Source organism: Hippocampus guttulatus, chromosome 5 (genome assembly GCF_054856545.1).
Source record: "Hippocampus guttulatus isolate MCC_2025c chromosome 5, RoL_Hgut_1.0, whole genome shotgun sequence".
Taxonomy (NCBI): Eukaryota; Metazoa; Chordata; class Actinopteri; order Syngnathiformes; family Syngnathidae; genus Hippocampus; species Hippocampus guttulatus.
The window spans coordinates 20639972-20659712 of record NC_141265.1 but is presented as its reverse complement, the minus strand read 5'-3'; the positions used below and the strand labels follow the sequence as shown (position 1 = coordinate 20659712).

General features: G+C 50.2%; 3 protein-coding genes across 7 annotated transcripts; 1 reads left to right on the top strand and 2 right to left on the bottom strand.

Annotated features, from left to right (window-relative positions):
* Positions 1–635: 635 nt before the first annotated feature.
* chek2 (checkpoint kinase 2) lies at positions 636–4278 on the bottom strand. 2 transcript variants are annotated; one of them, XM_086112204.1, is made up of 13 exons: positions 4005–4278; positions 3390–3514; positions 3173–3305; positions 3023–3113; positions 2856–2952; positions 2705–2758; positions 2507–2571; positions 2342–2441; positions 2127–2213; positions 1891–2054; positions 1436–1724; positions 1247–1315; positions 636–779 (listed from the first exon to the last, which is right to left on the bottom strand). In XM_086112204.1, the coding sequence occupies exons 1-13, from the start codon at positions 4270–4272 to the stop codon at positions 678–680; spliced, it is 1644 nt and encodes a 547-aa protein (XP_085968330.1). In that variant the 5' UTR covers positions 4273–4278; the 3' UTR covers positions 636–677. The 2 variants fall into 2 exon arrangements, with proteins under 2 accessions (XP_085968330.1, XP_085968331.1); XM_086112205.1 differs by lacking the exon at positions 4005–4278 and having other exon boundaries at positions 1436–1521; positions 1609–1724; positions 3390–3998.
* Positions 4279–5152: 874 nt separating this feature from the next.
* entr1 (endosome associated trafficking regulator 1) lies at positions 5153–8460 on the top strand. 2 transcript variants are annotated; one of them, XM_086112207.1, is made up of 9 exons: positions 5160–5562; positions 5682–5800; positions 6380–6465; positions 6533–6596; positions 7127–7200; positions 7271–7382; positions 7885–7947; positions 8021–8160; positions 8253–8460. In XM_086112207.1, the coding sequence occupies exons 1-9, from the start codon at positions 5517–5519 to the stop codon at positions 8341–8343; spliced, it is 795 nt and encodes a 264-aa protein (XP_085968333.1). In that variant the 5' UTR covers positions 5160–5516; the 3' UTR covers positions 8344–8460. The 2 variants fall into 2 exon arrangements, with proteins under 2 accessions (XP_085968332.1, XP_085968333.1); XM_086112206.1 differs by having other exon boundaries at positions 5153–5562; positions 5682–5820; positions 6380–6596.
* Positions 8434–19455, bottom strand: ccdc180 (coiled-coil domain containing 180). Of its 3 annotated transcripts, none has more exons than XM_086112201.1 (36): positions 19239–19448; positions 18203–18300; positions 17901–17995; positions 17728–17837; positions 17548–17667; positions 17083–17193; positions 16851–16946; positions 16614–16777; positions 16215–16334; positions 16080–16159; positions 15907–15995; positions 15712–15831; positions 15285–15458; positions 15099–15214; positions 14636–14762; positions 14482–14542; positions 14258–14349; positions 13990–14177; positions 13721–13890; positions 13193–13373; positions 12970–13116; positions 12327–12471; positions 12037–12153; positions 11879–11956; positions 11552–11769; positions 11478–11488; positions 11311–11371; positions 11070–11135; positions 10918–10984; positions 10671–10806; positions 10437–10597; positions 9796–9921; positions 9641–9734; positions 9243–9309; positions 9015–9156; positions 8434–8737 (listed from the first exon to the last, which is right to left on the bottom strand). In XM_086112201.1, the coding sequence occupies exons 1-36, from the start codon at positions 19341–19343 to the stop codon at positions 8615–8617; spliced, it is 4176 nt and encodes a 1391-aa protein (XP_085968327.1). In that variant the 5' UTR covers positions 19344–19448; the 3' UTR covers positions 8434–8614. The 3 variants fall into 3 exon arrangements, 2 of the variants coding, with proteins under 2 accessions (XP_085968327.1, XP_085968328.1); XM_086112202.1 differs by having other exon boundaries at positions 17901–17992; XR_015101001.1 differs by lacking the exons at positions 8434–8737; positions 9015–9156; positions 9243–9309 and having other exon boundaries at positions 10451–10597; positions 19239–19455.
* Positions 19456–19741: the final 286 nt, after the last annotated feature.

Below are 19741 nucleotides of genomic sequence, written 5' to 3'. Positions count from 1 at the left end.
AAAAAGAAAACGAAGTATTTGCATGCACAAAATAAATGTTTAAAAAAAACGTTAGTTGCATTCAATCCATGACTGGCCAGGGAGAGCTCATTCCGCCCGCGTGCCAAAGCATTCTAGTCCCTGAAAGTCACGTTTTGCCTCATAACACAAAGATAAAAAAAATACACCAACTTGAGCCATGTGTGTGATGCTCATCAGAAGCGAAGGCTCATGCTCTTTTCTGCCAAGTGGCTGATGGCTGTTGGCCAGAGTTACCAAATAAGGCTTTCATCCCCAACATGTGAAGGCTGAGTCAGTGTTTTGTGCCAACACAGTGATTTTTCTTTCCATTTCCACTGTAAGGTGTACACTTTTGGGATGAGTCCAGGTTTTTTTTTTCCCTCCTGGGGGGCTTGACGGATACATAGGGTGGGTGAAGAAAAAAAACGTATAAACATACTGTATTTTGAAATACTGTATCAAGTAAAATGGGGCTTCACTTATTTCTGATGGGGCTATTGTTAATCCAGGCATTTATAAAGCCGAGTTTGCGACATATTTGGATCAGCTGTAAATACTCGGATGACGTGTTGAAAACAGGTCGCCATGACAAGAAAGTGATGTCATGAAGTGGTCAGTGTAAAAAAACAAACAAACAAAAAAAAACCTGACTTTATTGGAAAACATTTACATGTGCCTTATTGCATGCCAGTGGGCGGGGCTTGTTTGGCAGGACGTCCCTCGTCATCCAGGTCTTCTCGCAGTCGTTTCCTTGACGACGACGGCGCTGGCCCCGCTTCCTGCCATCACAAACAATTCTTATTGGTTGGTAGCAGGGCATCCATCATTGCCATTTGTTATTCGTTACATCATAACCTCTTGGGGAGTATGTCTCCCTTCATTTGTTGCTATGACAACAAAGTAACGAAAGAGGTGTCGATACACTGCCCGGATGGGCTTCATGCTGGCCACACAGATCTGGGATCTCGCTTGAGGAGCTCGCCACCTGCCTTCGAAACGCTTGTGCACTCCACACACACACACTAAGTTGTCATTCAGTCTGTGCCACAACAGGAAATCATTCTTTCCAAAATTTTAATTCGCTGTTTTTTTTTGTTTTTTTTAACGGCTAGTTTGCATTTCAATTGGTCACCACAAATTCGTGCATAGCACTACTTGGTGTTGTAAATCAAAACAACATTTTTGGGAAGTTAGCATTTTGCTCCCAACATTTGAGTTTGAGGAAGAACTCTGTGTATGTGGTTACCATGGCAACATCCTCAGCATCAGACGATGGGTACATCAGTCGATGGGCTTTCTCCAACATTACGGGGTCCTACGTGTGCGCGCGCACACACACACACACACACACACACACACATATTAAACACACTCCGGTTGGAATTTCCATCACGCTGTTGGTGCTGATGACGGTTGTCACTGTGACGAAGAGGACCTGCATCCAAGCGTGCTGGAGCGCCTCATCGATGCTCATCCTGTTAGCGGGCGTCACCACCAGAAGCTTCCTCACCACGTCCTTGGCTGTCACACACATGTAGGCACAGGTATGAGACCCCATGAGCATGACGGTGAAAGGGGCGATGAAGAGGATGAAGATGAGGAGGTCACCCTGGTCGGACACGTGCCGCCACTTGGACGGCACCATCGTGAACCGGCCTTGCATGATCTGCTCGCTCACTGACAGCTCCGAGAAGTTCTCGTGGAACGGCGGGTACCCGCACAGGCTGCGCGTGTACACACACATGCACACGCACACACACACACACACACACACACACACACACACACACACACACACACACACACACACACACACACACACACATTAACACGCATTAAAACACACACACAAACTCTCTCTCTTATACACACACAAACACACGTCTTTACCAGACGAAGAGGAGCACGCCAAGGCTCCAGGCATCGACGGGCAGCCCGTATCCGCCGGTGGCGGCGTGCGTCAAAACTTCGGGCGCCAGGTAGGATGGCGTCCCGCACAGCGTCCTCATCAAGGCCGCCTCCTCCAGGATCCGCGACTGGTTGAAGTCTGTCACCTGATGCGCACGCACGAGTGGGTCACGTGACTTTGTAGAGGCGTCAGCGTGACGGCGCGCGCACGCGCCAACCTTGATGAGGCAATCGTCCTCCTGCGACGACAGGAGGATGTTCTCCGGTTTCAGGTCCCGGTGGATGATACCCTGGCTGTGCAGGTACTACACGCGCGCACACACACACACACACACATTCAGTCACACACATCTGACAGACACGTGCCTGCACAGTACATGTAGACGCACGCACGCAGAGGAGTTGGATGACGATAGCATGGTTGGCGTCTCACCTGCACGGCTTTCAACATTTGGTAGAAGTATAGCTTGGCCGTGGCCTCGCTCAGTCGCTGTTGCGTTTTGAGGCGGTTGAACAGCTCGCCGCCCTCCATCCTATCACACGACGGCGTTAGAAAACGCGCTCGCTCACGCTCCCTCGCTCACGCAGGCGCACTCACAACTCCAGCACGATGAAGAAGGTGTCGTCCGTCTGGTAGAAGTCCTCGGTCTTGATGAGGCACGGCTGGAGACAAAGCACAGCGGGGACGACGCCATGACTTTTACACGTGTGTTACATATATGTACAAAGTACATACTGTATGTGCCACATTAAACGCTACCGCATGAGTTCTGAAATAAAAACCAAACAAGCTCACATGATCGATGCGTTGAAGAATTTCTATCTCCGTTTGGGCATTTCTTGTGGCCGTCTGCGAAGGGATGAGACCAAAGGTCAGAGGTCGAGCATCAGGGGCGGGGTCAAGGCACAGGCCAATGGGAGAAAAGCGCACTGCAGCTAATACTCGCTCCTTCAGACTTGAAGTTGCTCTTGTTGATGATTTTCACCGCAAACTTCTTACACGTGGAGCGTTCGAACGCCAGCTTCACCTCGCCGCACACCCCTCTGAAAGACAGCCTCGGCGGAAGTGACATCACGCGTCGCAGGAAGCGACGTCACAGGTGAGCACACTCACGTCCCGATCCGTCGAGTCAGCAGATATTTGTCACGAAGCCCCCCGGGCAACGTGGACTCTTGGTCAGACATCAGGTCGATGAAGACGAACACTGAACAAAGACGTGGTTGTTACGCTTGCGGCCGTCACCGCGGCGATTTGGATGTTTGCCTTTGTTGCGATGCTCCGACAGCGCCAGCACTGCATTGTTGACCAGAGGAAGTTTCTTGTTGCGTCCGATTTTGTTCCCGTCAACGAAGGTCCCGTTGTTACTCAGGTCCTGAACAAACACCTCGGTGCCCTCCTGAGGTCAGGTCAGGCAAGGAAAGGTCAGGGAAGGTTGAGTAAGGTCAGGGGGGGGGGGGGAAGGAGGAGGAGCCTGAGCTACCCTGTAGATCCTGAAGTGTTTCTTGCTGTAAATTCTAAATCGTAAGGATCCTTTGTGATCGGGATCGTCCAGGACGTAATTACATTTGGAGTCTCGGCCAAACAAATACTCGTCCTCCACGCAATCTAAAAAACAGCGCACACACACACACACGTGCATACAAAATGATTGCTACAAACTTGAAACGTAGGCCATGCATAATAAAAAGAAAATAAAAGGCTTTCTCGTACAGTTCAAAATACGAAGGCAACAAAATGAAAATAACGACAGCATGAAAAGATGCCATTGTTTTGCAAAGTCCAGGCAGACATTTGTAAACAGAAAAAAAGAGCTGACGGCAGGAAGGAGAGATTTCCTGCGCACAGGCAGAAATTCTGAAGATTTATACCATTTGAAATTCACCCCTGTCTCGAAACCAGTGCTTCTTAATTTTTCTTCCACACCAAGCACTATCCCATAAATACTTAGCCTTCGGGTACCATCATAATGACCACGACAGTTAAAAATTCAATTCAAATGTTTTCTATTTAAAAGTTGAACAGAACTGAACTTCAAAGAATGTACTGCACTTGAAAACACATTTCTACAAACGGCCCGAAGAAGCTGTAAACTTGCCGTGAGCGCGGAAGCCGTTCTGCATGGGCAGCAGGCGTCCCCAAGGTTGACTTTCGGGCTCCTCGGGGACGGATGGCAGGGTGACAGGAAGCGTGTCCACGCTGCTCAGCGTCCCCGAGCCACTTGACGACTGGCTGCCTGACGTGGGGCCACTGGAGGAACTGGAGCCGCCCTGGGACTTGGACTGGACCTGCGACGGGGACAGAGTGGACCGGGCCTGCGAGGGGGACTGGGGCCGGTCCCCCTCATTCGGAATCTCTTGGGACATTGGTGCCTACAAATTGCAAAAACATAATTTTCCACTCAGAAAATCATATTGGGAAAGGTTGACTGTTAACACAATTGAATGACACTGCTCAGTACTTCTAGGCTGGGGGAAGGGAGAACAGTGATTGGTATCAGTTAAACCACTGGAAACTTTATTAATTTTTTGAAGTGAATTGTTTCTCGATTTGAAATTGACAAGAAAATGTATTTGCGTTGCGCTGATCGCACGTGGTGTCTCTCAGTTTCGCTGTCCAGTAGCTAGCTTACCGTGGTTAGCCTCAGATTCAAGATATTGGCAAAATAAACGTGTGTGTGAATGAAGGTGTTCAATAACTGTACAATTTTAGTCCTTTTTTTTTGTCCGTCTGTATATTTTTCTGTCAGGAAATTGAAACGAACGGGGGTTTACAATGCTTCACACTTGTGGGTTTTTTTCCCCCTTATACCAACGTTTAAGCCTCTAAATTCCATAAGAAAAGTTAAACATTGCATAAAGTGCACCTGCCATTTTGTCACATCGGGGACAAAGCCTTGTAAACAATGCCTCCAAGATTTAAGGCGTACATTTGGCCAGGCGCCAATGTCCTGTCTAAATCGATTGTTTCGTAGCCTCTTTCGATTTTCACACATGCGCAGAAGAGATGTGCAAGTCGCTTCCAGATAATGCACAGTAATTACACTTGACACGGGGTCACATTATGTTTGCAACTCGCAATTTCAGGCAGCTCTCCTGGAAGCAGGCATTGGAGTTCACATGAGCAACACATGTGTTAGAAAGCGTCTGGAAAATCTCCCAACATTTCTCAGGAAAAGCAAAGCAAAGCATAAACTGATCTGAGAGCAGCTGCCGAGGCGCCTCAGCCGACTCCGCCCACTTAGAGGGGCACTCGGCGCTCAGGCGGCTCAAAAAAGCCGACAGAGAAGCCAAGGGACTGCAAATGGCTAACGCCCGACTAGTTCGCCGACAAGCCGCAGCCAAGCGAGGACCGGTCGTGTTTTTACCTTGCTTGACGCACATGCGAGCGTCGTCGTCCTCTTTTTCCGGTACAGCAGGCGCGCGAATAGTTTGAGCGGGAGCCTCACAGGAAGTCCAGGTCTTGTTTTCCTTTTGGGTCACCGGCACAGCTGACCAATGGTACGTTAGGAACTACGTCACGTGGCGCTGCGGCCGCTCGTTGCTGACTTCCGCGTTTGTGGGGGAACGACGAGCGATGATCGATCGGCGGTGATCGATGTGACGTCACCATGTCCAAACGCGAGAGCCGCGGCAAGACTTTAATCATCACCGAAGGTGTTTGATAATTTCCCAATGTTCATTTTGACACAATATTTGGTTGCTTGGGAAAGTCAACGCCGCTCCTCGCAGTTTCCATTTTGTTGACCAAAGTTCTCGTTCGGTGGACTCCTCAGATGAAAGTGAGGAGTCCAATCCCTTCTCCTTCAGAGAGTTCCTGCGCACCAAGAACCACGACCGGGACCAACTCCTGGTTGACGACCGGGGCCGAGATGAGGATGCGTCGGTGTGGGAGGTGTGTGACGTTGGCTCGGGGTATGCTTTTTTTAAAGTTGCCTTCCAAAACTTTTTTTTCCCCATTTGATTATGATTCAGCTAGTGTTTTTTCCCCCTGCTACATCCCCCAAAAAGAAAAAAAAAAACTTCAATATCACATAGTAATGTGATAAGTTTCATGCTTTAATTGCATAAATGTAAGGTGTCAACGTGACATCATTGCCGCATTTTGACGGGATAAATATCACGTTATAATGTGAGAAATTTCACGTTTTATTGAGACAAAATAGGCTTCACATTTTGACGTGATAACTTTGGGGAAATTCGGCAAAAGCTCAACGTGGTTTCATGTGAGAAAACTATGACCATTCCTTCTCAAAATTCCCATGCGCGCCTCTCTACTCATGCCCACTTCAACCTCTGAAAATATCAAAACAATTTTCACAATATTTGGGATTTTAAGGGCATGAAGCTGGACTGATTGGTGACATTTGCAAACATCTTTTACTTTTGACGACACAACGGGATTTTTGGAGGACATGTTTGGGCTCTGGTGTCAAAACGATTGCAATTTGTTTTGGCGTGGCTGGCCAATCAGGAGGAGAGCGCAGCATGTTGGCAGAGCTTGCGATCCCACCCGGATAGCTTCACCTCCCTCTGTGCCGAGGAGGCGGAGACGAGCGCGTGAGTGGGCCGAACGTCGCCGTCGTACGTGTAGACATGAGGGGATGAAATCAGCGCTCGTCTTCAGGTTCTACGACGGGGACGATGACGTCACATTGCCAACGGGATACCAGGGAAAGAGCTTACAGGAGGTATTCGTCCTCACGTCATTAATCAATAATCTGTCATTCACTGATTTAATGATTCATCAGTAAATTCATACCTCCATCAAGCTCTCTGTCTTCCACTCATTGGTCAGACATTATTTGTCCACCATCAATCCATTTCTCCATTAATTCATCATCCACACATCTAGCAATCATCTATCCATACATACATCACTCATCCATTTATTCATCCATCCATAATCTGTTTATTCATTTATCCATCTATCATGCTAGTTTTGGTGCGTGGCGTAGCTGTACTTGGCGGCGTGTCAAAGTGGGTGTTAGCCTTCACTTTTACAAAAGGGTGCTCTGCACCGTTGTGGGCGTGAACACATCTGACCTATTTTACCAACCATTTAAGTGGCTTCTCTTGTTCTGTGGCACACTCACATCTGCTGACTGGGATGGAGACGTCTCCGTGCCGAAAGGCCATCTTGGCGTTTGCCCGCATAAATGCGTACCCTCATTAAATGAGCTGGTGAGAAGCTATGATGTGTGTGTGTGTGCGCGCGCAGTTGCGTGAGGAGAACATATCGCTGAGAAGGGCCATCGTGGAGCTTCAGAGAACATCAGACGCAAACGAGCGAAGGTGAGCAGCAGCCTATGGGGGTGACCAATCCAAGCGCTCGCTGGCTCACGCCGGGCTACTCCGCATGCAGGGTGGAGGCCCTGGAGGAGGAGCTTGCGCAGAGACAACAGCAGGAGCGGGAGGAGGCGCGAGACCTGGACAACATTGTCCACTCTGTCGAGCGCAACCTGCACGAGATGACGGTGCGTTCGTGTACAATGCAGGAATTTGCAAACATGACGTGAAGACGGCACCGCCGCCAACACGACATCGTCCTCATGTGATGACGACGCTTTGGTGGAAAGCCAGGAATTACCCTTGGTCTTGTGATAACGGTGTATTTGCGGGCACCACCCAACTTCCAGGCATTAGTATGTGACGATGATGATGATGCGTTCATTGAAAAAATGAATTTTCAGTCACCATGTATGATGACAAGGGTCCAGCTGATAAGGATTTTTTTTTTTAGGCTCATTCCAATATTGGCACAATAAAATTCCAAATTCCATTCACTGACCAATAGGGCAAATAATTCAAATAATTTACAGTAAAACGAATAACTGGGATGAATTCCAGGGAAAATATTTGAGCGATATCAGCCCATTAATCGGCCAGGACAACGGTGCATTTACAGACCCCATGTGACGTTCCATGATCACGTCATGTTGTTTCGAACACCATTTTACTTTGTGCCTCTTTTGTCAGAAACGAGCACTGAGAGCCGAGAACGGCGTGTCCAAAATGAAGGCGGAGCTTCAGCAGCTGCAGGTCATAACACTCACACGCACGCACAGGCACGATGAACACAAACATGAAGCGTGTGTGCGCATGCGTGTGTCAGGAGGAGCTGGAGCGCACACGCCGCGAAAACGTCAAGCTGAAGTCGGACGAGCGCGACGTCATCACGGCGATGAAGCGCAACGCCAACTTGGCGTCCGACTACCTCGACAAGACAGCCACGCATGCGCACTCGTCTATAAGGTCGGTCCGCATACGGATTGTTCTGGTCCCCGCCAAAGGTTTTTCGAGTCCCCAAAACGAGTCGTGACCCACCTTGTGCTCCGTCCGTGCAGTCGTCTGCTGGAGGGGGCGGAGTCTCTGCGTCTGGTCTCGCAGCTGCTGCGCTCCATCCACAAAATGACTGACGTCACTGCCGACATCTGAAGCGGAGGTCGCCATGGAAACGAGGAGATGCCGATTGGCCGGTTTGTTGCGCTGGCTTGCTGATGATTGGAACGGACACTTTCTCTTTGATCACCCAATAAAACATTTTTGAATTCCTTTTTCTTCTTCTGCTGCTTTATTGACAACTGATGACCTCACAGAGCCAACAGCTAGTCAGTGTGAGTTTGCGCACACAATTGTGTGGACATGGTGTGTGTTTCGACTGCACAAGTATGCATATGTGGTGTGTGTGTGAATGTGAGTGTGCCTATCAGTGTGTGAGTTTGTGTATTTGGACCCTCCAATGTGTCTTCCAGCTTTGAAGTTCATTAAGTCGTCTTCGTTTGTCCGCGTCGGAATGTGACAACTGTGACAAGAACACCTGCTCAAAACACTAATATACATGCACACAGAGAGACACACACACATGCACACAAACACTTGTCACCCAAATGCATGCCCATGACCTGAGATATGCGTCTGTCACATGATCACATCTGTGTTACTGAACTTTTTTTGTGTGCGTGAAAATGATTGTGAACTTCGCGTCATGACCTTGCATGTGCATACGCTGATCTGACATGACCTGCTCCTGTGTGTGTGTGTGTGTGTGTATATATATATATATATATTTTTTTTTTTGGAGTGTGTGAATGTGTGTGCGCGCGCACCTTGGTGGCAGCATCTCTGTGTTGGATGATGGCCAGATGTCCCAGCGTGCACTTGGAGGTGGTGATGGCTGCGGTGGTTGCAGTGGTGACGGAGGACGCAGGGTTGGTAGGAAGCGACATGTGAGGAATCCCCGGCCAAATTCTGAGGAGCGCACACAACCAGCAGGCTTTTATTGTGAAGGATTGACGGGATGCGACGGCGGCGGGTTCAAGGCTGATGGGCGTTACCTGCAGGCTTGCTGCGTAGCTTCCATGGCGACGTCTCTGTCCTCTGACATCTGCTGTGACGTCACTTCTGCTCACATGACACCAATGTCACCGTGGAAACAAGAGCGAGGACATGTTCACACAGGTCATTGGACACACAACACACATGTGCCAATGACACACAAACACAAATTGCAGGCAGTGTTTCCAATTGACGTATGGTCAAACACAGATGATTTTTATTCATTTTCAGCCCATTTGAGCGGAAAATTATTATTATCCTTTTTTTAAAATAATGTCCAGAGCAAGAGGTGTGACAGGCTTTGCGTATACTGGAGAACATTGCTCCCAACCATGCACACACTAAGTCCCATCACACACACACACACACAAACACACACGCTGGTCATGTGACCGACCTGGCAGAGGAAGACGGTCCATCTGATGGAGGAGGTGTTCCGTCAGGGATGCCAGTGATGTCACAAACTCCTCCCCTCTGCGTCTCATACACTCCTGCACATGGGTGGCGGGTGAGAGGGTCAGCAGCATATCACCGCGGCAACCCGGAGCCTACCTGAAGTTCCCGATGGGAGCCCAAGATGGCATCGTGGAGTCTCTGTTGTCGAGCCTCTTCGGCGCGCTTCAGTGCCTCCATCTCATTGGTTGAGAGTGATACGTGCAGACCGGCCATGCTTGTCGTCTGACGACACATGACAACCAACGGGATGCTAATCAAAGGTCACGCAGTAAAGACATCAAATGCAACCCATCAATCCAAGTTATGCTAATGCTAACAGTCGTGACGTGGAAAAAGCATCCTGCGGTCGTCATGCTGATAGTGTTTTGTCGTGCAAATCCGTCGGGCTATGTTGCGGTATCGCAGCTAATGCTAATCATGGTTGTCACGGCGATATAGTCTTAAACAACTATTTGCTGGTCGTGCTACTTGCCATGGCGATAGTTTCCACTCACTGACATCGGCGCGTCACTAACAGTCATGTAATGCAGCCAATCAATCGCATGGTTGTCATGGCGATAGTTTCGTATGAGGCAATCCGTTAGGCTACGTTAATGTAGGCAAGCTAATCCTAAACATGGTTGGCATGGTCATCAACATTTTGCTAGCCGAGCTCATGCTAATGGCGCGGCGATGGTATCGCATGTGTCACGGCGATAGCATTAGCATGCTAACAGTAACAGTTTCCACGGCAAAACCTTCTCCTCCTCACTGGCGGCCATTGTTTCCTCAAAGGAGCGGCGGACTCGACCCGCCTCTTCCTTCAGCTGCATCCCAAGCTGTTTCTCGTGCGTACGGATCAATGTGGCAGGCAGCAAATGCATCATGTCGGCCAACACGCATTGCTGCTGTTCCAGTGCTGTACAAGTGCACACACACACACACAGTCAAGAGCAATGTCATCAAATGACGGGCCGACAGCCGGTTCCGACCTTCCCTGCTGGCATTGAGCAGCATGCGGGCGCGTTCGTGATGTCCCAGAAGCCTTTGCTGCGTGTTCTCCACCCATTGGTCCAGACCGGCAGGAAGTCTATGGAAGCCACCGCAACGCTGACTCTGGTAGAAGTCCTGACAAGGCAGACAAAGATGAGAGCGTGTGTGTGCATGCATGCGTGGTGAGGTGACTGCCATAAAACTGACGCTGTTGTATTTACTTGAGAGTGTATGAGTGCATGTTACCTTGGCAACCAGCAGAAGGGTCTGATGAGTCCTCTTTAGTATGGCGTTCACGATGGAGATGTAACAACTACATACACAAAGAGAAGTGAGGCAACTGATGACATCTTGTGACACATGTGATGTGATGTAATCTGGAGTAAATGTGGACTCACTCCGGATTGGGATCCACTTCTGATTTGGCGCCAAAGATCTGGAGCCTTTTGTCAGTCCTGAACGTCCTAACAAAACACGCGCGCGCAGTCAACGGAAGAGAAAGCTACCGTATCATTGCATTGCGTGCAATACTTGAGGATATCTGCAAACCACTATTTTGAGATACTTTTCCACACATTTTCTCAGTTGGGTATTTTGCACATCATGCAAAATGTTGTCCTCATCCACACACACACAAACCTTGCAACACCAGCAGATTCACTGCGTCTTGGCGATTGGTGGCGCTGGGTGGAACTTCGACCTACACACATACACACACACACAAACGTGAACCTGCACTGAAAACCATGGACCGGGTTTTCAAGATGGCAGCCAATATGCGACAATCGATTCGGAGGAGTCAGTACCTTCACAGAACCTGGTGGACATAATGGAGAGGTCAGAGTGGAGATTGCACACACACACACACACACACACACACCTGTTGAGCGACTTGACCACACCCACAATGGGGTCTTCCATGATGTTCCCTCCTGAGCGGCAGGGTTGCAGGAGGGCAGGAGGCGGGGCCGACCACACCTGTTTTCTGGATTTGGACACAGTCGGAGGAGCCACGCTCTCCTCATCCAAGTATTGTCTCCGTCTCTTCAGGTCCTCGCTGATGGCGGACAACAAGGTGAAGACCTGCTCCACGCTCACCTGCACACGCACACGTGCATACATACGCATTCAAAATGAACACACACGGATGAGAGCAATGACAGCAGAGGATAAAACAGCGATTGGGCAAAGGAACTTGCGGTTGTACCCGTTCCTCTTCCAGAGTTTTCCGGAGTTGCTCCATGCGAGCGCTGATGACTGCCTCCTGCTGATTGCTGCTCGCCGCCTGAGCACACACGCGCGCACGCAAACACAGGCTCAACTTAAGCCAACCGAGATTCCGCGACGCTGGAATAGGAGCGCTACCTCGGCTTTGACTTCCACTTGAGTGCTGCTGAGGATCCTCTCGATCAACTCGATGAACTTGACCTCGGCCTGCAGCACGCACAGCTTCTCCTCCAGACGCCCGGATGCCGCCTTCACCTGATCAAAAACAAACGCCATCTTCAGGCAACGCCAAATGTGCCCCGTGTTTATGCCACCAAAAATCGAAACATGCCTGGGGACGGCCGAAGCCATCTGACTCCGCCCACTGTGACGAGAACCCAACCAAGCGCCAGACTGACAGTCTGTGTGTGTGTGTGTGTGCGCGAGACCTGCTGTAAAGTCTTGGTCTGCAGGTTGTGCAGGTCCGTGTAGACGCTCTCTTCAGTGACGCTGATGCGTTTGCTCTCCTCCTTCAGACGTCTCTGGAAGATTTTCACCTCCTGCCGCGTGTAGTCGCCTCCTTCGCTGAACAGCCTACACCAGACAGACGCGCGGACGAGGCCATAAATACGGCGGACGGGTGACGCCAATGTCAATCACGCGTCAGTCATCTGTCACATTAACGGCCGAGCGAGCGCGGACGCGAGAGAGGCGGAAGGCATATGAAGGGCATTGAAAGTCGTGTGATGTGAGGAAAATCGCACGAGGCGAATGTGGAAGACACGGGAAAAGTGAATCCAGTGAAAGAATCACAAGACACGACAGTCATGAAGATCAACATGCCAAAGTCATGTGACAGAAACGTGAATCACGTGATTAATGATGAGACACATAGGTCACATTGCTTTTACCCATCTCATGAGATTCTCATTTCTGTCACGTGATGTTGACACGTTTGATGAGACGTGCTCATCACGCGGCAGTCGCATGACAATCCTTGCTCCATGTTGCACGGGACATGATGCCGTAAGCCAGGCGGAGACGTGACAACGGTGGGACATGCAGAAGTCAAAATGAAACGAAAGTGGGCACCTGAAAGACTTGAGGAGGCGCGCCGTTCGATTTCGGAGCTCGTCCATCTGCAGCTGAAGCGACGCCCGGAAGGACGAGTGCGAGCGCTGGGTGTGTTTGATGTGCTCGTCCAGACGGTCCTGCAGGGTGGCGCTAAGGGCCTCCAAACTGACACGCACACGGGAAGTGAGAAACAAACACACACACAGACTCGCAGGAAACGAGTTTCCTTCCCCCGGTTTACCGTTGGCTGCCGTCCGTTTTGAGGACACCGTCTTCCATCTCGCCGAGCGTTGCGGTCAGCCGCCGATTCTTCTCGTAGGTGGACGTCTGCAGCTCCTGCAGCGCCGCCGTGCACGACGCCAGCACGTCTGACACTTGCTGGCAGTGAGCGTCCACTCGCTGCTTGTGCAGCTGCAACTCGGCTACGCACGCGCACACATACGCACGTATTGGGTTGAATTCCCTGGTCAACATGCTATTTGTGTTCATCGACGTGCTAACGCTATACGAATAATAAGTCAAGCAGATAATCACAAGAATCGATCTTCCGGCTAAGCGGCTTGCTTTTAATACTTGTCAATATGGTTTTGATGCTGAGTGATATGCTAATCATGCGCGTCATGTTAGGCAACACGTTAATGATGCTAAACATGCTAGCCAACTTGCTAAAACTCACGCTGAAATGTTACGAGTGTCTTAACGTGTCGAGAGTGTTGCAGCGCCAATGCTCGTGAACATGCAAATGATGCGCGTGTGCGCCCGTGCGTACCCATGCGCGGCATGTAGATGCACGTCTTGACATGTAGAGGATCAAGAGGTTGCATTTGCAGCTCGTGGTAGGCGCGCACTGCCTCCTTCCTGCCCGTCACCGTGGCGATGGCTGACGTCAGGACGTCCTGAAAACGCTGCTCCACGTAATCCAGGAACCAAATGCGCATCCTGCCCGCACATATAAACAAACACCCGTTGTCAATCTTGCTTGCTGCCATCTTGTGAAAATGAGAGCACTGGTTAGCATGGCACGCTTAAGGCTAACACCTGGTGAGCGCGTGCATGAGAAGCTCGACAGGAAACGCGCTGAGGTGCGTTTCCTGTTGCTTGCTCATGTTGCCCGGCAGGTCAGAGGCGGGGCATCTGAAGGCGGGGCCAGAGTAGGACACGCCCCTCGACGACGTCAAGTTGACCTTGCTGCTGAGGTCATAGAGCTCGAGAAGAGACGACTCAGCCTGAACAAATGTGGGCACGCGCGTGCGCACGCACGTCATTCCAGCCTCTTTCCCGCCAGCCAATCACAGGCTGACCTAACCTCAGCTAGAGAATCAGAAGAATCCTCAGGTGCCACATCATCCGGACAGCCGATTGGCGGTTCCTCTGTTTTCACCTCCTCTTCACTACTCTCTACACACACACACACACACACACACACACACACACACACACACAAAGTGGATGCATGAATGCGCACACACAACATTTTAAAACACGTCTGACATGACGACATCATCATCATCATTATGGAGATTGACAGACCTTGGCTGTCGCTGGTGATGATGTCATCAACTGGCGGCAGCTTCTTCAGGTCTTCTTCGCTCTGTGAGGGAAAGTCACAGCGACATCATCACCATCATGGGACACACGTGTCCTCGGGTGCACATGTGCGTCTGTGTGTGTGCGCCATGGTCACAGGAGTGAAGGCGTTGCCGAGGTGGAAAAAGTTGCTGAGGAGTCGGCTGAACTCCAGCAGCTCGTCCACGAAGGTGCGAGGGAGGCGGTCCAACACGGCGCACTGGTCCGTCACGCACTCGCCGCAGCTGCACACGCACGCGACACGTCACACACATGACATCATTTGACACGTGCGAGGCGTGAAACATGAAAGTCATTTGACAGACATGTAACAACTGTAGAGGACAAGTGACAAGAGTTGAAAGTAAGGCACGCGGGTCACACGTAACAACCGCGACAGAAGAGATAAACAAGGTGGCATGTGGCCAACACAAAGCAATCGGCACACGGTGGTCAGTTAGCATTAGCATTTGCTAGCAAGCAACACTTGTCTGTCAAGTCACATCGAAGTCTGCCGAGCGACGGACGCGTGTTCGATGTGACGGTCACGGCCTATTCCGTTAGCCTTAGCACGAGCTGACCTGTTCCTCATGTCACGCAGGTAGACGACGGTTTGCTCCAGCGACAACTTCAACGCCACCTCGCTGCTCTCCTGGCGAAGTGCGATCAGTAGCTCGTCCAGGAACACCTTCTTCCTCTTTTCGGGTCATCATGGTCACAGTCACCGTCACGGTCGCCATCGCGGTCACGGTCATCATGGCGCTCACCTGGACGTGTTGCTCTTGCGCCAGCCGCAGCTCGTCCAGGCGCCGCTGAACTTGCTCCTCTCGACCGAGCAGGATCCCGCCGTGCTTCTCCCAAAGCGACGCCAGCGCACGCATGACCACGAACACGCGCCGGCTGAGACGCGCCGACGCGCGGTACAGGCTGTCCGAACACGTCTGCCGCGCACGACGTGTAAATGTCATCCGGGACACTCGTGGCAGTTAGGTGGCAAAAATGGAACAAACCGAAGGGACGTGCGTGTTACAGTCACGTGTCAAGACAGCTGACGCGTGACGGGAAGTGACGGACAGGTGAGAGACGCGAGTGGGGTGAACAAATGTGACGGGAGCATGACACGTGACACTCAAGCGAATACAAGTGTGTGTGGAGTAACACGTGACGCGACGCGTCAGAGGCGTGAGGACTGACGTCGATGGCGGCCAGCTGCATTTCGTCCTGTCGCTGGTGTTGTCCAATGAGAGAGATGAGTTGGGACTTGACGATGTCGCTCACCTCCTCCTCCGGCAGCCCCAGCGCGGAAAGCGTCTCCTGCGGGACAAATCGCGCAGGGCGTCAACGAAGGCTCGGTTTAGCGCGGCGCGGCGGCGTACGCTAGGAGCCGACCTGGTAACTCTGCACTTGCGACACGCGGTCCTGCCACATCAGCTCGTAACGACAACGCAGCTGATGAAGGAAGTCGGCGTGACACATGTCTGACGGACACACGCGCGTGCTTAAACACCTCGGCCGTGCGCGTCGCACAGTAAACACGCATGCGCAGTGGGCGGAGGCGTTACCGATCTGTTGATTTACAGCCGTCAACTCCGTGAACCAATCGGAGACCAGAGTTGTGGAGAGGGAGGGCGGGATCAAGGAGCTGGAAGAGACACGCGATTGGACCCCCACCTCAAAGGGGTCGGCCGTTTTGTTACCTGAGGCTGGTGACGATGTCGCAGCGCCGCTGGGTCAAACGCCGCACGCTCTGGTCCACTTCCTGGAACGTCAGCTCATCCGACAGGAGACGCCACACGTCCACGCTCGCCACCGACAACCTGCCACCGGGACATGTCACCTGATGCCAAACACGCCACGCTATCTGACTCGACACGTAAAATAGGTACCTTGGCTCAACAAAGGTTATATACTCTCCCAAACAAAAACTCAAGTTCGTCAATAGGTCTGATATGATGCACATGGACTCCTGCGTTCGTAAGCTGTAATCTCTCTCAATGCACTGCAGATCTTGCGTCCAAGAGACAGAGGCAAGCGAGCCGGTCTTGCTAGCAATTGTGCTACTGGAAATTGGTGGAATGGCGAATGTGTGCACCCACCTGAACTCCTGGACCACGTGGCTGGCCTGACTCCGCCTCCACAGGCTGACAGACTCCTCCCACTGCAAGCGCAGAAGCGCCTCCTGCTGGAGGGCCTCCTCATGCAGCAGTAGCAAGAGGTGCGCCGCAGCGCGGCGGTTAGCCAGCAGGCACTGATTGAGCATCTGACACACACACACACACACGGGGTCAGGATGGGGTCAAAGTTCAGACGTGAGAGGTCAGTCCGTGCCTTACCGTGGCCTGGCTGTGAATGTGCATGTGTGTGTTTGTGCAAGGCAGGAAGTTGATCTTCTCCAGCAGGTGGCAGTACCTCCTTAGTACTGGTCTGATCTACACACAAACATGCCAACATGTACACACACACACACACACACACACATAAATACATACAAATTGAGAGTAGCATCGGTCACCATGGGAACCACATTAGTGGCCCAGTGTCGAGACGAGTAAGAGACATCATCACCTTGTTGACTCTCTGCCGCTCACATTCACTAACTTGAAGTTCAAAGGTCAACACGCTGGACTTTTTCTCCTTCATGCGAGCCTCTACTGAGCTCCACACGCACAATACTTCCTGTGCGCGGACACACACACACACACACACACAAACGCAGTGCACATGTATTACATTCCATTGAGTAGTGTGGATGTAGTGCAGATGTTGGTGATGGGTACTGGCACGACACTTTGTTGCCACTGAGTTTTGTAGTTGCTGTGTCGCAGTGTTACAATAGTAGCGTAGCTGTTGTGCGGAGAAGTTATCTTCCAATTGTATTTATGTTGTGCGGAGGTGGTGTGGACGCTGTTGGGGTTGTGTAGTTTTGTTGTGAAGAGGTTGGATAAAGAATGTGTGGAGGTTGGTTCAAAGATGTATAGCGGTTGTGCAGATGTTGTGGATTTTGTGTAGAGAGATTGTGTTGTTGTGTACCTGTAAACTGCGTTGTTGCACGTGCGTCATGTCGCGCGCCAGCTCGTGCAAAGAGGCGTCGAGTTGTTGCAGTTTGGTCTTCAGTTGCACGCTGTGTGTCCTCACTTGCGCCTCACATACCTACACACACGCGCGCCATTTATGTATTTGTGTGTGTGTGTGGGGGGGGGGGTGCATTACCTGCGCGAGTTGGGTGAGTTGCGCGTGCACATGGCGCACGGCTTCCTGGTGTTGGATTTTCTTGTTTTGGTAGACGCGCTGCAGGATGTCGCACGACTCGTGACGGGCCTCTGGACACAGCACACATTTCATTGGTCGGTGTCAGCATGTCACAAAGAATATGTCATACTGACCCACGGTGTCCGGAAGCCTGACCACCTCCTCCGCATCACCTTCGCCGTCATCCTCTTCGCCGACATCGTCACCCTCGGCGAGGGCATGCTCCCTGCTTAAACATGTCGTCATCGGCAGCGATCGTGTATGTGTGTGTGTCTGCAAAGTTGTGTGTGTATGTGTGGGTCTGTATATGAATGTGTGTCTTTGGGTGTACATGTGTTTGTGTATGCATTTCAGTGTCTGCGTGTGTCAATGTGTACTGTATTTAGTGTGGGGTGTCTGTGTATATATGCGTGTGTATTCGTGTGTACGTGTGTACCTGATTTTGGCACTGCACTGTGTGTCACAGTCGGCAGCACGCACATATGTTGTTGCTGTGTGTTTGCGTGCAGCCAACAAACTTCTGGACAGTCGAACCTTCAAGCACACAAGCACATCATGTATTATTATTGTCGTTGTTAGCAACATTGGCATTAGCATGCATTTAATAATATTAGCAATATTAGCATTAGCACATGTTCAAGTATCGTCACATTTACTCATATTTACTGTACATTGCACTCAGAAACGAGTGCAATGTACTTAGTATGAGCAATTTTAACATTAGCAGGTTATTGAGCACCTTCAAAATCATTAAACACTCAAAAAGTTGACTAGGAATTTAAAGTCAAGTTAAACTTTATTTATATAACTGTTAATCGCAGAAAAGTCTGAAAGGGCTCCGCTTGCCAACAGTTGACAAATATAGGGGACAAAAATAAAAATAAATATAATATAAAAATATTTTGTGCTATCATCACCATCATCATTATTTTTATTAGCAATATGAATAATAATGTGTTCTCACCTTCAATTGTAATGCATGTTATTGTATTTTAGCACTTTCCAATATCGTCACAAATTACTTGATATTGCAACATGAGCATGAATTTGATCATCACAACAACAGCTTTAGAACGCAATCATTAGCTTTGGCGTTTCAGGTATTTTCACGTTTTGTGCACTCCTGAAAGTGCTTAACAATGACTTATTATTCGCAAAATGAGCATGTATTTTTCTTATCATTATAATCAACAATATTAACATTATAACGTTAACATCATCTTTTAACACTGTTTAAAGTGCTCAGAAATTATCTAGTGTCATTTGCAACATTAGCATTAGCATGCGTTTGTTTATTAGATTAGCATTGGCATTTGTTCGCCTACGTTTGTCGTCGTCAAACAAGAAATCTCTACGGTGTTGATTGCGAATGAGCAATATTATTTGCATGTATCTATGTAGTATCAAAAGGCTCACGGTATGATATTATGGTTTGGATGACCAGTGTTAGGATTTGGATGAGTTGGACGCACCTGATCTTCAAAGAGCTGCTGGTAAACTTCGCCACTCGGAACCACGCGGGTCTCCGACATGCTAACGCTAGCCCGCTGCAAACGCTGGCGCTGTACTGATGTCATCTCTTACACCGAAAACAACGCAAATCTTTTTTTTTTGTTACCAACTAAAATCGAAGCAAAACTAGCTACATGTCACACACTCACCCACGTGTGCGTTTGTTTATACCGTCTCCATGGAAATGACAAGACACGTGTTTAGAAGATAGAGGGCGCACGCGCATCGGGACGCGCGTGTCGGCTGGTGGCCACCGCGACGTCATGAAGGCGTGACACGTCACTGCGACAGATGTCACAGAATGCGCTAGTCGATTTGAAAATGGTGAAACGGGGATTCATTTAGTTTTTGGAAGACTTTATTCGGAGTCTTCTGGAGTCGTAAAGTATAGCCAAAAGTCGGTTACACGGCAGACACTTGTCGCCGTTGCTCGCTACCTCGCTTGTGCTCGTAAAATAAAAGC

Coding starts and splice junctions, on each gene's coding strand:
- ccdc180 (XM_086112201.1), bottom strand. CDS start 19,343: ATGACATCAGTACAGCGCCAGCGTTTGCAGCGGGCTAGCGTTAGCATG. Junction 15,459..15,711: donor TGCAGCTGGCCGCCATCGAC/GTCAGTCCTCAC, acceptor CGTGCGCGGCAG/ACGTGTTCGGACAGCCTGTA. Junction 14,350..14,481: donor CATCACCAGCGACAGCCAAG/GTCTGTCAATCT, acceptor GTGTGTGTGTAG/AGAGTAGTGAAGAGGAGGTG.
- entr1 (XM_086112206.1), top strand. CDS start 5,517: ATGTCCAAACGCGAGAGCCGCGGCAAGACTTTAATCATCACCGAAG. Junction 5,821..6,379: donor GTGTGTGACGTTGGCTCGGG/GTATGCTTTTTT, acceptor CTGGCCAATCAG/GAGGAGAGCGCAGCATGTTG. Junction 8,161..8,252: donor CATGCGCACTCGTCTATAAG/GTCGGTCCGCAT, acceptor CCGTCCGTGCAG/TCGTCTGCTGGAGGGGGCGG.
- chek2 (XM_086112204.1), bottom strand. CDS start 4,272: ATGTCCCAAGAGATTCCGAATGAGGGGGACCGGCCCCAGTCCCCCTCG. Junction 2,953..3,022: donor CTGACTCGACGGATCGGGAC/GTGAGTGTGCTC, acceptor GCTGTCTTTCAG/AGGGGTGTGCGGCGAGGTGA. Junction 780..1,246: donor ATGCTGAGGATGTTGCCATG/GTAACCACATAC, acceptor TTGTGATGGCAG/GAAGCGGGGCCAGCGCCGTC.